Raw genomic sequence first — 17,369 nt, 5'->3', positions numbered from 1 at the left:
AACTATCACATGGTGATTCATTAAAAAATAAAAAAATAGAAAAAAATTTTAAAAAATGTTCGAGTTTTTGTGCCATACCCATCTGGTATCAGAAATCAAACTTGGTCAGCAACATTCAAGGCAAATTATTTACTCATGGTATAAACTCTGGTCCCTCACTCATTTTATATTATTTACATATTAAGTGCACAAATAATTTGTTTATATTTTATATCATAGTTTATATCATTAAATGTTAATTTACAAATTATCATTAGATAAATTTTCATCTCTCTTATATGTAACTTTTGTCTTTCATTATTTATTTACTCTTCCATTTTTTTATTAATATGATTATGACTCATAGATAAAAATAATAGATGTATATTCCTAAAAGTTTCAGAATACATTCCATGGCCAAAATACATTTCATGGCCAGAATACATTTCAGTGGTCAAATATTTTCACCGTATTTGAAGCCATGTTTTTTTTTTAATAAATTTATTTATTTTTAATTAATGAATCACCATGAGGGTACAGTTACGGATTTATACACATCTGTGCTTATGCTTCCCCCATACAAAGTTCGGGAACCCATCCCTTCACCAGTGCCCATACTCCACCACCAGTAAACCCAGCATCCCTCCCATCCTCCCCAATCCCATCTCCCCCCACCCCACCCTGTCACTGTGGCAGGGCATTCCCTTCTGTTCTCTCCCTCTAATTAGCTATTGTGGTTTTCAATAAAGGTGTTGAGTGGCCACTGTGCTCAGTCTCTAGCCCTCATTCAGCCCGCAACTCCCTTCTCCCACATGTGAAGCCATGTTTTTAATCCCTGGATCTTAGGGAAGAATAGAAAACATTTCACATTTCATGCTTTTTTGTGATTTATCCTTGAATACTTGTGCATTTTAAAAGAAAATAATAGCATATGCCCCACACAGTTACGCTCTTTAGTAAATTTAACATTGACAATTTTTAATTAATATTTTTATTGAAATTTTTGTAATTTTTCTAATATTGGACTTGTGATGTTCTTCTCTCTCTTTATTTTTGTGCATCTGCACTCCTTTAACTTGGATTTGTTTCTCAGAATTTCTTTTTATTAGGACAAGGCCCCTTGTGAGTCATGCATTCATTGTGTCATTTTTTAAAGACACATTTACACCTAAAATGTTTTTGTGGCTCTTATCTTGCTCATAATTTCAAGGATGTATTTTATTTTATTTTTTATAGTGTGAGTACTAGAGTCATTAGGGACAGTCGGGACAAGACTAGCTATAATGAAACAGTAGAGATCAAAGTTATGCAGGTTTTTTTTTTGATCAAAGATACCAACTATAGTCAAAGAGTGAGAAAAATGGTGATTGTGGATGAAGAATGCAGAAGACAGGCAGAAAATGAAGCTGTCATTCCTGGCATACCACCCCATCTGGGAGGTTTGATTGTCTATAGCAAGACAAATCTATCAGACCCAGAGAGAAAGCGCAGGCAAGCAAGGTAAGGAAATGACACGGAGCTTAATTTCACAAGTTTGAAATAAAAAAAGCAAAGCTGTAAGTATTATAACTATTAAACTAATAGAGTGAAGAAATGAAATAGATCCATGTACACTATCAACAAAACTGACATTTACAAACTGACTATTATTATTTGCTGTTGATTGGAAGTTAAGAGAAAGAATACAGAGAGAAATCCATAAACTTTTCATGGCACAACAACCATAGTTGTGGCTGAAAGAAAAAGAAAGGGATTAGTAAGTATGGTTAGATTGTGCCTGTTAGAAGCTGTGTGAAAGAGAACTGTTCTCTAAATCAAGGTCTGCCCTGGCAATCAATCTTTCAGCAAACAGTGTCTCTCAGTTGAAGGCAAAGGTGAGTTCTACTACCTCTGAAGTAGAAGTGAGCCCTGGATTCTGCCTGTCCTTTCTCTGCCACAGGCCTCCTCCTCCCTAGAATAGGCTGCCACCCATTTCTGGGAAGCATGGATCCAAAAGAATTTTTTTCTTTTTAAAATGTCTGGGAGAGGGAAGTTAGCAGAAGAGAAGACGTAGTGTGATGAGAAACTTTGTGTATGCTGAGGAGCTCAGTTGAAGGCTTGTTGTGGCTGAAGGCCAGAAAGAAATTTTGGAAGAAGAATTGCTACAGGATTTTTTATTTTTATGGTGTGTGGATGTCCTGTGAACTCATCACCCTCTTTCTAACTTGTGGTAAGGGGTGCTGTTGGGTGAGCGTATTCTTTTGATTTGTGGGAGAAGGGGTGGGCTGTGGATTTGGGCCACACCTGATATTGCCCAGGGCTGACTCCTGTCGGTTCTCCAGGTGTGGTGACAGGTATTGAACTGTGGTCGGCCAAGTGCTAGGCATAAACTCTGCCTGCTGTACTATCACTTGAGCCCCATTTCCCCCTCCCACACTTTAAATTAAAGCACTATGATTAAAAACGCTGTTTATTGTTACTTTTTGACATTAAATATTGCAGCATTGCCCCCCCACCACCAGTGTCAACTTCCCCTCACCAATGTTACCAGGTTCCCTCCCATTCCATGCCAGTCCCCCAAACTGGCACCTTTCTAAGTTCAGTTGTGAAAGGTTTGGGTTTTTGATTTCAGTGTTGTTGACTGTGGTTTTGATAGCTGGAGCTATCATTCCTTCAGACCACCTTGTTCCTTAATCCTCTGGCCTGTCCCTGCCACCCCCAACCCCACCCGTTTGCTTCTCAACTGTCACTTCTCCCTCTTCCACTCCACAAACTTGGCCCTAGAGTATAGGGAGAAGGAAATAATTTTTTGTTTTTGTTTGTTTATTCAAATGGATATGTTGGGGACCATGGCTGCTCTTGTATACATTTCTGGTTTAAATCAAGTTTGACATTACGAGGTGTGAAAAGAGAGTAAAAATAGTTGGAAATAATAGATTTCAAAGATGATTCAGACTTCAACGGATAACCACCAAGAGATCTCAGTTAATATACAGGTAACAGGTGGGCTAAACGAAAAACTTTACTGAGGCAAATATATGGTTTGGTGAATGGATAGAATTGGAAGATACTAGCAGGCCTGTCCAGTGCTGAATGTATCCTTTGGGTAGTGAAGAAAAAAATGTCATCTATTTTTGCACAGTGAAACTTGATAACAATTACAAAATACTGATAGATTATATATCCTTACCCACCAAAAAGAAAAAAGATTTTGAGAAATATCTGGTATAAAATTGAGAAACCACAAAGCATCAACATGTTTATAACACATGATACCTAATTTTATTCATCTATGTATTATAAATATATATTCTATAATGTATAGATTCTACAAATTCTATAAATATACCTAATTTTATTTATCTATGTATTATAGATATGTATTCTATATATATCTAGATATATTCATCAGGATATTATCTGTCTTATTGTATCCCCTCCCCCAGCTTCTCCAATCCCCCCAAAGTGAAGAACCTTTGTTGTCCGTGCTCAAAGCTCTGTGATGTGGCCCTGGAACTCTCCTCTAGAATGTGCGTTCTCAGTGCCCACACCTGATGATATGGAGCACAGTCCACATTTAACAAGCCTTATTGCTTCATGGCTGACCTCCAGTTGTATTTGATAGTTATTTCCATCCTTGTCCTTCTGTGTGGAGTGGGGATTATCCTCCTATTTTGGGGTTACCAAAATAAGAAAATATGTTTCCCAGGCTTTTGGAAACAGACACACATGTTTCAGGTAAGTAAACCAAAGCCTCTTGAGATATTAAACTATTTTTTTCAAATATATGCATTCTAGGATATCAGTTTCCCTTTAATCAGTGATTTCATTGTCTTTTATAAGTATAGGTCCATTTGGCTTCATTTCTAACAAATTTAAGTTAGCTTTTCCCTTGGAGCTTCTTTTTTGGATTAAGTTTTTGAAGAAGTTTTATTTTTTTTTTTGTAATCAGTCTCTTGTTTTTATCGATCATTATTTGTAAACATACTTTGTATGACTTCTATTACTAGTATTTGCTAAGGTATGTTCTATGACCCAGAACATGGTCTACACAGGTGAATACTTCATGAGCACATAAAAAAATGTGTATTCTATTGTTGGGAGAAGTATTCTGAAATTGTCAAATTGATAATGATGCATGCACTTACAGAATTTATGCCTAAAAAATTTGTTCATTTCTGACAAAGAATGTAAAAGTCACTAATAATACAGTAGCTTCTCTGTTTCTCCTTGTAGTTCTCCTTGGCTTCATACATTTGGACATTCTTGTTAGACACATTTATGTCAAAATTGATTATGTCTGGGACAATTGACAACTTTGCTGTTATTCAATATTCCTCTTTATCTCTATTAAGTTTACCTGTTTGAAGTATGTTTATAGTTACTTCTATTTTCTGTGATTTGTGTTAAATTACATTTCCCCACGCATTTAAATATAGTTTCTCTGCATTTATATTTTATGTGAGCATTGTAGAGTCCAGGGATCTCATACAGTGGTTAACACACTTGCCTTCAAAGTGGCCGACCCTGGCCAGATACCTAGAGTTGCCTGGTCTTCTGAGTATGGCTAGAAGTAGCACCTGAATACCCACCACCCCAAATGTAGATGTGTTAGACAATGTATGCTTTGAGCATTTCTAAAAATCCAATTCTCACAGTATGTCTCTTATAGCTGGCAAACTTGGTTTATTTATATTTAGCCATTAAAAGCTGAACATAAATTATATTTAAAGTCTCGGGGCCGAAGCGATAGCATAGCGGGTAGGGCATTTGCCTTGCACGCGGCCGACCAGGGTTCGATCCCCGGCATCCCATATGGTCCCCCGAGCACCTCCAGGAGTAATTCCTGAGTGCAAAGCCAGGAATAACCCCCGAGCATCACTGGGTGTGACCCAAAAAGCAAAAAAAAATTATATTTAAAGTCTCTGCATTTGTTGCCAAATAATTATATCTATTTTTCCCACTATATTTTATAAATTTTCATTTTTTTAAGGTTTTACTTACTTTTAAAAATGTATTTTTGTTTTGAGTCATACCTGTCAGTTCTCAGGGGTAATTCCTGGCTCTGTGCTGAGGAATTACTCCTACAAGTGCTTAGTAGACCATATAAGATGCCAGGGATTGAACTTGGGTTGACTGTGTGCAAGGCCAGCATTCTATCCACTGAACTATTTCCCCAGCTCTTCTTTCATACTTTAGACAGCATTTTACGATTCTGTTTTCTCTATTTTAAAAATTGCCAGATTCCCTAAAATTTATAATGTACGATTAATATATAAGGTCACTTTAATTTTGTCACTTCAAATATTGGATTGGTACCTTATAACATAACTGGTCCAAGTCTTCTCTTCTATCCCTTATAATAGTTTTGTGGTTGATTTGGTTATATATGTGCTACAGTTCTCAACATTATCATCTTTATTTTTAGGTGAGTCAAGATAAAAAGAAATAAAAAGACCTTTTCCCTTAATTTTATTTTTGTGGTTTGATTTGGGGTCATATCCAATAGTGTTCAGTGATTACTTCTGACTCTTCACTCAGGGATGACTCATAGCGGGGTTCAGTAGACCATATGGGATCAAATCCTGACCAACTGCGTGCAAAAAAAATGTCCTACCTATTATATCATTGCTTGGGCCCCTAAAATTAATCTTTTCTATTTTAGTTAGAAAAGTTGCATTGATTCATATTATAATGCATTTTTTCCTTCTTTGGCTTATGCACAATGACAACATTTTACTTCTTTTAGAGTATTTTTATTCATTTAAAATATTCTTTTGATTATTCTTTGAGTTTCAACTTTTCTACTTATATTCCCCATCTGTTATTTCCTGTTGTCTAGATTTTCTGTTAGAATGCTTAACAAATTACCATAGTTTCTGGTAACAACTAAATTATGTATGATAATTACATATAGTAATTCTGAAAATTCATGCCATTTTATCTGAACATGGGTTCAATGCATACTCAGATATTTAGAATGCATTTTCTTGCTTTTTATTATAGTTTGCATGACCTAGTGGGTAATAGGAATTAAAGTAAATGACCATTAGTATAAAGTATTATGTTAATCTGATAGTTGGTATTTATTGCAACTATCAACGACTTATCTTCTTTCGTTTCCTAGTGTATGTCCATAGTATCTGTAGGTTTCCTTAAATCTTAAGTAAAGACAATGCTTCCTGGTTAGTTGTCCTCTGTTATCATTCTGGGAACCCACTAATGGATTTTTATAATGTTAGCATAGGAATTTTGATTAAATATAGTCTTTCAGTGGGTCTGTGTTACTGGATTGTGAAGCTTATAGCTATTTTTCAGCTTATTTAGAAATTATAAGTAGGGGCTTATAATTTCCTATTATAGGAAGTAGGGGAGTAGGGGCTGACTTCAGTTGGCTAACTCCATTATCCAAATGTGAGGAAAGGTACTAACAGTATGTTCACCAAATGAGTCGCCTATTATAAAGAAATGTCTGGAGCTCTTTACTGTTTCAGCGGGAAGACTTTTTGCTATTCTACTCCTCACCCAAATTGTAAGAATGTTTTCATAGGTTTTTTCACTGAAACAGTGTGATTGACTTCCTAGAGACAGACTGAATATATGTATCCCTCCTCCCCCTTCAGATTATGCCCACAGGCATTTCCGACCCTCCTGTCACTGCCCCCACACACTTCAATAATTTATCAAAGTGTCTGTTTAAAGCATCCTCATTGGGTTCTTAGTGCAGTGACTTTTTCCTCAGGGAAATATAATTTTGATTGAATCTCTGCATTTAACTTGTCTGCCGACTTTGGTTAGTGGTTTGTCTTGTGACCTCAGTTCTCTGGTGGTCCCAAGAGGAGTATCGGTTTAAGTTTGCTTTACCTTTGGTGTCCTCTAAAGACTTAAACAATGACTATACTATTAAAATATAAGAGAAAAAAATAAAATAAAATATAAGAGAAGGGTCAAGATTTGTATTTAAGGATAATGATTTTTTATTTTCCAGCTTCTTTCACATAATTGCAAATGAGTCACTTTTGTTGAGAATGACACCTGAAATTGGAAACTAAGGAGAGGCTTAAATGTCACTTTCCAGAGGAACAGACTGGGGGGGTGGCTGGAGCACCATGAAGACTAAGTTGGCCATCTAACAGTCATAGAGCATCTAGGTGTAGTAGTAACAGGTTCCCAAATAATATGCCAAATGCAACGATTCCACAGTCTGGTTTATGTTACTGGAACACTTTCAGATATTTAGAGGGGAACAGAGTTCTTCAAACTGATATTGAGTCACATTTTTACACTCTTTATCACTTAGTCAAGTCTTCCTTCATGTTGGACTGATTAAGATTGCAGTGTTTCTCTTCCCTTATTTGGGTGAATTGGGCGTGGGGCCTTTGGATCACATCCATATGTGGTGTGCTAAGCAAGTTCCTGTTTCTTTCTTTCACCTTGTTTTTGTTTTTCAGCTACAATGGCAGTGTGTAGGAATAAATTCCTTATTCTGTACTGTGGTGGTTTCTCCTGGTGGTGCCTGGGAGACCATGGTGACAGGTGTTGTAACTGGGCCTCCTGCATGCAAAGTATGTGCTCAGTCATTTGTGATATCTCTCTGAGTCTTTGAGAAAAACTCTGAATGGAGGATGGAGCCTGAGTATATTATGAAATGATGCAGAATTCTGTCTGAAGGAACACGTGTAACAGAGGACCACTGATACTAGGATCTGTCTGAGGAGATATTGGCTGACAATATCAAGTATGGGATTCACAGATACAGTGCTTGAGTTTTCAGAGAAGGAAACATTGAAAAAAGTTATATTTGCAGGACCCTATGCGCCTAAAGACTTTGATTCCAGAGATCTAACACATTCAGGCATCCAGCGCAGCATCTAATAGCAATGCACTGGGACTGCGAACTGGGCTACAACTCTGTGCTGTCCGGGGGTGGATTTTTTCCTCCCCACCCTGTCTTCCTGCATGGAAAATGGCGGCTTGGTGACACCCACATAGCAGGCGCCATCTTCTAAGACTCCAAACCCAGAGATATTCAATTTTTACATTTGGGGCTCCCAGGGACTCAAGGGAAGGGGGCGTAACTGGCACGCCCTCGGCCCAGATAAATTCGGAGCCGCTGAGCGTGAAGCGAACCCTCTGCGCCTAAAGACTTTGATTCCAGACTTCTTACAGCAATACACTGGGACTGTGAGCTGGGCTATGTGATTTCTGGCAGAAGTTTTCCTGGACTTTATACAGAAATCCAAAACCGCGCAGATGCAGCAACATCCGCGTGACTTAACATCTATAATTGTCAGCAATGTGAAACGCTTCCTTTTGAACAGGTCTGACTTGGGGGGGAAACTCCAAATAATAACAGTAAGTTTTTGTTGAAATATTGAAGGTTATTAATGTAGCAGCCACCTCTCTGGACTGTGAACTAAGCAAAAGCCCCACGCTGGCCGACGCAGCGTGGTGTACACCATACTATGAGGCGCGGGAAGGGGGATGAGGGGGAGAAAAAAAAAGGGAAAAAGGAAAAAAAAGAGTTATGTACTGGTAGCAGTGGGGCTACATATCTCATCATTTCCAGCAATGGAAAATTAATTATCAAATTCTTCCTTGGTAGTAGGTCTATCTCTTTTGGGTGGAAACTCCAACAACTATAGTGAGTTTTGTGTTGAATTATGGAATGTAATCAAGATAAAGAGAAAATGAAGTGAAATTCATAGTTATACAGTAGGGGGTAGGGGACGGGGGCGGGGGGTATACTGGGGTTTTTGGTGGTGGAATATGGGCACTGATGAAGGGATGGGTGTTTGAATATTGTATAACTGAGACATAAACCTGAGAACTTTGTAACTTTCCACATGGTGATTTAATAAAAAGTTAAAAAAAATTTTCAAATAAATTATAGTATTACATTATAACTTAATTATTCAAAGGTGAGAAGTGCTAGTAGTCATAAAGTGTTTTTATTAATCTAGCCAATTCAGTTACATTATTTTGTTGGCTTTTTGGGTCACACCTGGCAATGCACAGGGGTTAATCCTGGCTCTGCACTCAGGAATTACCCCTGGCGGTGCTCAGGGGACCATATGGGATGCTGGGAATCGAACCTGGGTCGGCCGCGCGCAAGGCAAACGCCCTACCCGCTGTGTTATCGCTCCAGCCCCCTCAGTTACATTTTTAGAAAAATATTTTTCACATTGAGATAGATGTTAATAGATTGTAACATTTTATAGATTGCATTATTTTGCAGAAATGAAAGATTATCCATTTGTTCTGCTTATTCTTTGAATTAACTTGTATAAGCTTACCATTACTTATCTGAAACATGATTATTCTAATGCATTAGAAGGGATTTTATAATTCAATTGACAATTGCATTCTAAGGTTGTGCTAATACAAATACTTAGCAGTACATAAATATATCCAATTAAAGATTTTACAAACATATTAAGCATTTATTACTTCAGAAATTTCTTTGACCTTGTATTTATCTTTTTTCTTTTTTTTTTCTTTTTGGTCACACCCAGCGATGCTCAGGGGTTACTCCTGGCTCTGCACTCAGGAATTTCTCCTGGCGGTGCTCGGGGGACCATATGGGATGCTGGAAATTGAACCCAGGTTGGCTGCATGCAAGGCAAACGTCCTATCCGCTGTGCTATCATTCCACTCTGATCTTGTATTTATCTTTGAAGTTAAACAGAATAACCACTTGGAAGGAAATAACAGGAGAGACTCAAGCATCCTAAATCTGGTGGACAAAGCTGTTCAAGATATTATCCATGTTTTAGATTTCATTCATATGTGAAATCAGATACTAGATTCAGCTTCATTAAATTTTTGTTTCTTACAAACTCCGCAGTTATTTTAGAGACAAAATGTTTTTAGTGATGTGAAATAAAGTGAAAGCATAGTAAATAAGATGTGTAAGTCCCTTACTGGAGATGTAGTACTGCAGCTGAAAAGTTTGCCTTCTGTGCCGTCAACCTGGGTTCAATCCCTGACACCACATAAGGCCCCCAGGAATGAGCCCTGAGCACAAAATCAGGAGTATTCCCTAAGCATAACTGAATATGTCCTCCCTCAAACAAAAAGATGTTTATGGCCCCTGGAAGAATACCTGTAAGTCAGGATTATTATTAAATTGATTTTGTTTCTATAATTGATCGTTGGGTATAACTGATCCCATCCACCTTTGTAGCTTGCTTGTACTCTGTCTATGTGTATGTCTTAGGTTTTTCTCTTAAAAATTCATTTAACACATTCTTTTACCCAGTAATCTCATTACATCAACACATAATGTCAATGATATCAGTTTGCTAACATGGATGCTACAAACAGGTTTGTGACACGTCAGACATTACCATACTATCTTAGGATGAATTGAATAGTTCATTTTTGGAGACAATTCTGTTGGGTTAAGTGAAGAAACAAATGTGGGGGGGGGCAGGCATAGTAGAGAATGCATTCTCCACAGTACTTCTAAGTTAGTAGTCTATGTAAGAAAATTTAACATGCACTGGTGAAGGGATGGGTATTCAAACATCATTGACTGAAACCCAATCATGAACAACCTTGTAACTGTGTATCACATGGTGATTTAATAAAAAAAGAAAAAAATTATATTTGCAAATTTAAAAAAAGAATAGACCTACAATATAGTAAATCAAGGACTTTTATTATTCTGCAGTAATAAATACCTGAGTGAGAAAATAGTGAGAAGAGGAAGATTGTTGACTCTCAATACCTTGCTCATTTCTTTTTGTTCTCAGGATCAGGGCAAAGTCAAGAAGGGAAACAAAGAGGAAACACTGAAAGGTAAGATTACGCTTTTTCCAACTGACCTCAAAAAATGATCTTTTCACTCCTTTCTGTGAAGTCATAAGCCCACAAACACTGAAAATATTAGTTTCTAGATATAGTACCTCTCAGGAAACAGTACCCTCAGAGGGAAGACAACCATTCGCTGAGACAATTCTAGACTCCCTGCTTTGCCCATCCTAGGGTATGAAGCACTGAAAGGTGTGAGCAATGGGGCTGCTCCTACATGGTCATAAGACATGGTGACAAATAAAACTTTTTTTCTCATTTGTTAAAGTACTTTATGTTATGGATCTTATATGCTAATTGGAGGTCACAGAGTAGTTTTTGCAGTAAATGAGATAGTATGTGGGAAAGTAATCTATAAATTAAGATTCATGAGTCTGAGTTTGCTTTCTCTGTTGGTGGGAATGCTGACTGGTCCAGCCTTTCTGGAAAAGAATATGGACAGTCTTTCAAAAACTAGAAATTGAGCTTCCATACGACCCCTCAATCCAACTTCTGGGAAAATATCCCAAGGATGCAAAAAAACACAATAGAAATGACATATGCACCTATATGTTCATTGCAACACTGTTCACAATAACCAAAACCTGTAAACAACCGGGGTGCCCTAGAACAGATGACTGGTTAAAGAAACTGTGGTACATCTACACAATGGAATACTATGCAGCTGTTAGGAGAGATGAAGTCATGAAATTTGCTTATAAGTGGATAGACATGGAGTGTATCAAGCTAAGTTGAAATGAGTCAGAAAGAGTGAGACAGACATAGAAGGACTGCACTCATTTGTAGAGTATAAAATTACATAACATGAGGCTGACACCCGAGGACAGTAGACACAAGGACCAGCTAGAAGCCTGCCTCATGAGCAGATGGGAAAAGGTAGCTGGAATAGAGAAGGGATCACTAAGGAAATGATGGTTGGAGGAATTGGTCGGGATAGGAGATGTTTGCTGAAAGTGGATAATGGACCAAACATGATAACCTCTCAGTACCTGCATTGCAAACCTTAATGCCCAAATGTAGAGAGAGAGTATGGGGAATCTTGTCTGTCATGGAGGCAGGGGACGGTGGGAAAATGGGGGGGTAGACCAGGGATATTGGTGGTGTGGAATGTGCACTGGTGGAGGGATGGGTGTTTGATCATTGTGTGATTGTAACCTGAACATGAAAGCTTGTAACTATCTCACGGTGATTCAATAAAATTTAAAAAAAGTTCGAGTTTGGCTATTATTTCTTTTGATTGTGTATACTAATTCCACCCCCTACCCTCAGCCCGTACCAAGAAATTTATTGGATTATCTATAACATCTAGAAGTCTCCTAAGCTTCTAACTTCCTCACTCTCCTCACTTCCCAGGTTGGCGAGATTTCAAGAGAGAAGTAGAAGACGGAAAGAAGGTGCTTTTTCTTCTGAAAAGGTGACTAAATTTTACTCTTCTTTTCTATGTTCTATCTTTTAGCACTGTCTAAGTATTTTTATGACCCCAGAAAAGTCTGGGATTGACATCTTAGAGAGTGTGAAAGTCTCTGGAAAAGAGATAAACTATATATTTAGAGACCAAGAAGTGAGGAAGATATAAAGAACTGTATGCATGGAGTGATACTAACTTTTGATAGAACTTACATACCCATTGTTTATTTTTTAGTACCTTTACCTTTTGCTTCCTGTTGTTCTCAGTTCCCTGGGTCACCATCATGACACCATCTGCATTCGTCAACGGTATCCAGAGCCCACCTGCGATGTATGTAAGAGGGCATCTGAAGTTGCTGAAATCAATCAACCGAGATACCTAGTTTTGGAAGGTGCCTTTTCCTCTGTTTCCCCCTTATTTTCCACAGCTCCTGTGACTCACTCATCACTTGCTTGGTCTCCCTCCCCTCTCAGCTGTCTATTAAGGATCTCCTTTTCCTCTTCTCAAGTCTCCCTTAAGGCCACTATTTGTTCACCTAAACCAGTAAGCCCCCTTAAAGACTTTCTCTCACTCTCTCTACTAAGCTTCTTTCTTTTGCACAAGCCCTTTTCTCCCTAATGTTCTGAATTCACAGTGGATAATTCCACACTTCAAACTTGAAATTCCTCTACTTCTATATGGTTCTAAGATATTGGATTCTGTTCTCAGATCAGAGACCACTGTGTCTTTGATTAACAATATCTTATTAAACCCCACCAAATATCAATATATTAGCCCTTTATCAAATTAACTTAAAATTTTTAATCATCCCAATTCATATATTTGTGATCACATACCATAAATAATACCTATATCAACATTAGGCTATACTTTATTGTGAAGCATCTAAAGGTATTTCCATTTAAGTGAAAACTTCTCCAAAGAATTCATGTTCATATAGTTCTGGTGGGTTATCTATGTATGTCCTAGTAAAGAGAGGCACTGACCATTCTAGTTTGCCAATTTCAGAATGCACCCAGAAGCAAGATGGTATCAAGAATATGACCTTATCCACTTCATCACACTCCAAAGATGAGCAAGCATATATTTCTGTTAATGTGTCAGAGACCCATCTCTCAGGACATACTGCTAGCCAGCACACAGAGGCCGATAGACTCTCTTTCCTTGCTCTTAACATTCAGGAACATTTGGAGAAACACTTAAAAAAGAGAGCCTCTTTCCAGATTTTAGACAAAGAAAAGGATACAAGACTAATTTACCACCAAATTTGGACAGAATGCACACAAGCATCATCAGATAAGTCTCTGAAGTCACATGATGCACAAGATACTGGAGATTCTAGAACTGACTACAACTCAGAAAGCAAAACTGAGCAGATGAGCACAAGTCAGCAGCTTCTATATATAACATCATTTAAAGATAATATGCAGCAGAAGAACAGCCAACTCTTCTGGGGTCTTCCCTCTCTGCACAGTGAATCCCTCGTGGCTACCGTTTTGATTCCTAGTAGAAACTCCCCACTAGATACAAATTTTGTCTATTTCAATGGAATCTGCAATACTCCCATGGTTCAAAAGAGAGATCAAGAATATACACCAACAATTCCTTATTGCCATCCTCTTCCCCTGTCCAAAGTATATCCTAATTCCTTTGCTTCACCCAAGTATCAAGCCCAGCACCTCCATTTCACTCATCCTTATGTCCAACCCCAGACCCACCTTCAATCTGAACTCCCAATCCTACCATCTTCTTTTCTACCTCAGACTAGGAACAGTGGAGTGTCATTCCATAGAGGCCAAAATGAGCCAGACTCTCGTATCACAAGTGAAAATAAAAACCTAGAAAGGAATGTGTTTCAGAGGCAACAGGAAAGATTATGGGGTTTACTACCTGGGTTCAAGAAACCTCAAGGAATAGTTTACCCACAAACTCCCAATATTCCACTGGTCAACCAGTCATCCAAGGTCTATGTACCAATCTCTCTCCTTAATGGCCATTTTCATATCACCAGTGACCCTCAGTCCAACCTCACACCCCATCATCCAGGGCGGTTCATCTCTCCCTGGTGCCTACATACTTATAGGAACCCAGAGTCTCAAGCAGTGATGGATCCTAAGTATACAGCAGCAGAAACAGCTCAGTACAATGCTAGACATCCTTACTCACAGTTCTCTGAGCTTCGAGGTCAGAATCATAAGGATCTAACAAACACGGAATGGGATCTCCTAGGAAGTGTTAACAAGAGGATTCCAATAAAACCTCAACTGCAAAATGATGGAAGGAGAAATCTATGCCACATCCTTGGGAAGAGTCCAGAGGAGGGTCCACAAAGAATCTCAGGATGCTACGTAAAAGAGGCCCTGGGAACTGGCTCTGAGACAAAAAACTATTGTATGTATCACACAAGAAGTCACTCAGGGAATGGATTACTTAATGTCTTCAGGAAGGACATAGGCAGCAATCATGTGAAAACCATTCTTCGATTGCATCTGAGCAGGAAGTTTTGGCAGATGACCATGGGGAGGATCCCTATATGTGTTTGTCGTTCATGGCTGGCTGATGGCAGCACATTGTCCTCTGGGTCTCCCCAGGTCAATACGGGAAATACAAAACAGGGAAACACAAAGGGAGATAGGGACTACTGCCAGATTACCACCTCAGAACCTTCTTTTCTTGATTCTAATACCCGGCAGATGCTAGAATCACACATTATAAGGTTTCGGGCAAGTCAGAGATGGGGCATACCACTGAAAGCTGTGAAATCCATCAAATTATATATGTCAAGAGAAGCTAAAACATGGCCTCTTCCACAGTTTGAAGTTCCCTCCTCATCTTCTCCTGTTTCGGGACTGGTTTCCAAAGCAGAGGCTTCTAAGCCCCTTGAAAATTGCTCTCAAACTTTTCAGGGAAACCAAATCAGAAAAATAAATTCCATCTCCAGTTTAGATTGTAGTATCCCTGCTCCATTATCTGAAGACCATGAAAGATGGGAGACCCCGGAAATTTCGCCCTCTGATACCAACAATGAGTTTGTAGTAGATTTTCAGGGAATGAGTATTGCTGGGCAGACCATTCTGCCTGTCACACACAGCAGCATAGACAAAGTGAGTGAGAGAGAAATGGACCATACCTGTGAAGTAGAGGTACCCATAATGCCCAATGGGACTGATGAGGAGATAATGGATAAGAATGTATGGTTCTGTGACAATGTAGAGGTGATTCAGGAACAAAATACAGTGAATAACCACTTAGAACATATTTTGATGCCCAATGTGTCCAGGGAGATATTCAAAGCTGAGGAGCTGTGGCATCCTCAGTCAGGGTCTAGTGACTCTTTGATATCCACAGAGTCACAGAGCTGCCAAATTATAAATCTCAATGAAAATAAAGTACAAATTCCTATAAGTACTGAGACATTCACACCAGAATCAGAGGTTTATGAAAATGCTAAATTATTTGAAAACAAAAGGCAGATTGTTAATAACCTAAAATTGAAGAACAAGGAGCAGAGAGAGGCTGAAAAGCTAGGTCATGACACGACTGACACTTCAACTTCTTCCCAGTCCTCTTCGATTCATGTCCGTAACATCTTCTGTAGTGACATGGGATCTTCCCAGGTTTCCCATGTCCAGTTACAGGACAGTGGAATCAGAATTGAGAAGCAGCAACAGCCGAGGGTCCCTAAGCAAAACCCATGGAATTTCCATGATGGCAATTACCAACCAGATACAAGAATAGACCTCCAAGCAGAAAAGTACGGTCATGAGAACTCAAAAGTAGATACATATACAATTGAAAAGAGCCACAAGTTTGCGGAGGACAAAATATTAAAAGACACTTCCCCATCTCTGTCGCGGAACAAACAGTGCCAGGGAAACTTTCAGCTTCCTCAAAGTTACCTCAGAAAAAAGATGAGGCAATTCATTCAGTGGCTTGATAACAAGAGACAAAATTTTGGGCAGGAACAACTCTTGCAAAAATTCAAGTTCACATCTCTCCTTGTGCATCACCAAGACCCACTTGAAAGCACATCTACTTCTATGAACTGTGAGTCTCCAGAAGGTATTGAGCTCATGACAGCCATTGGGGATATGCTAGAGCAGAAACTGGCACAGGTGCACACCTCTAAGTCTTCAGTCTTACATGAGCAGGCACAGGTAGACAGCAAGCAACATCCCTCCATTAATGCAGTTCTCTCTGACCCACAGCAGAGAGCTGGGGAAGCAACCAAACCTTGCAACCGTGAGGCTGTCTCTGTGGGTCAGAGTTGTCTGAGGTATGTTCAACAGGTCCTAGACAAGTATAGGCTTCCCTCAACAGTTGTGACCTTTGAGGGTCAAAAACCATGTCAGAATCAAGACCCTTCACTGCCCCTGAGAAGGCTTATGAATGTGCAAAAGCCCTTCTGCACACAGGAAGCCTGCTCTCTTCCTCCTGTTGCCCTCAACAATGATGAAAACTCTGTGTTCAATGATTTGAAGCTTCTATTCCAACAGAAAGCACTTTTACAACGTTTCAAGCAAGGAGACATTTCCCCGTAGGAATCCTTCAGTTTTTGTAAAAATCCCTTGATTCTGGGATAATGCATCCTCTGAGGAGAACAGTAATTCTTTGGCACAAGCAAGATATTGATCACCTTCAATAAATGTTTCTTTATAATAGTGTGTGTGTTTTGTGTATTTTTTGTGTGGGTGGTATAAGTTTGGGCTATTGTAGAACTTGGAATAGGGGAAAAAAGAGGTATTCCCTAATTGGTTTGCTTTTTCCCCCTGGTTTTGAAGCTATACTCTGTGCTCAGGGATCACTCCTGGCAGGCTCAGGGGACCATATGGGGTGCCCAGATTAAACCTCGGTTGACTGTGTGTGAGGCAAATGCCATATTCAGTGTACTATCCAGCCTCCAATTTCCATTTTTGACTTCTAAATGGTAACTAACCCCAATTGAAAACCCCATTATCATGAAAACTAGAGTAAAATGTTGTATTACAAACATTTGAAATCCACACAACATAGTCACTGTCTTTTTTTAGGATGGGGAACTCCCAATTCATGCACAGGAGACTATCAGACCCATGATATTACTCTTGGCCAACCAGACTTGTGGAGCATGAAGGGTCAAGGATGCCATGATTCCATCGTGTACTGGTGCTTCTGATGGCCTGGTTCCCCTGATGGTGTGTGTCAGGCT

At 39.0% G+C, this 17,369-nt stretch overlaps 1 protein-coding gene across 1 annotated transcript; it reads left to right on the top strand.

The window, feature by feature from the left end:
• The first annotated feature begins 3,517 nt into the window (after positions 1-3,517).
• LOC101543134 (spermatogenesis-associated protein 31D1) lies at positions 3,518-16,722 on the top strand. Its single transcript, XM_012933723.2, has 6 exons — positions 3,518-3,572; positions 3,969-3,979; positions 10,716-10,761; positions 12,127-12,187; positions 12,448-12,572; positions 13,190-16,722. Exons 1-6 carry the CDS (start codon positions 3,518-3,520, stop codon positions 16,720-16,722), a joined length of 3,831 nt encoding a protein of 1,276 aa, XP_012789177.2.
• The last annotated feature ends 647 nt before the right edge of the window (positions 16,723-17,369 follow it).

The sequence above is a fragment of the Sorex araneus genome, chromosome 1 (assembly GCF_027595985.1).
Source record: "Sorex araneus isolate mSorAra2 chromosome 1, mSorAra2.pri, whole genome shotgun sequence".
NCBI classification, from domain to species: Eukaryota; Metazoa; Chordata; class Mammalia; order Eulipotyphla; family Soricidae; genus Sorex; species Sorex araneus.
The sequence above is the reverse complement of the archived record's forward strand: the minus strand, read 5'-3'. Positions and strand labels throughout refer to the sequence as shown.

Coding starts and splice junctions, on each gene's coding strand:
- LOC101543134 (XM_012933723.2), top strand. CDS start 3,518: ATGGAGCACAGTCCACATTTAACAAGCCTTATTGCTTCATGGCTGACC. Junction 10,762..12,126: donor CAAAGAGGAAACACTGAAAG/GTAAGATTACGC, acceptor CTCACTTCCCAG/GTTGGCGAGATTTCAAGAGA. Junction 12,573..13,189: donor GAGATACCTAGTTTTGGAAG/GTGCCTTTTCCT, acceptor TGCCAATTTCAG/AATGCACCCAGAAGCAAGAT.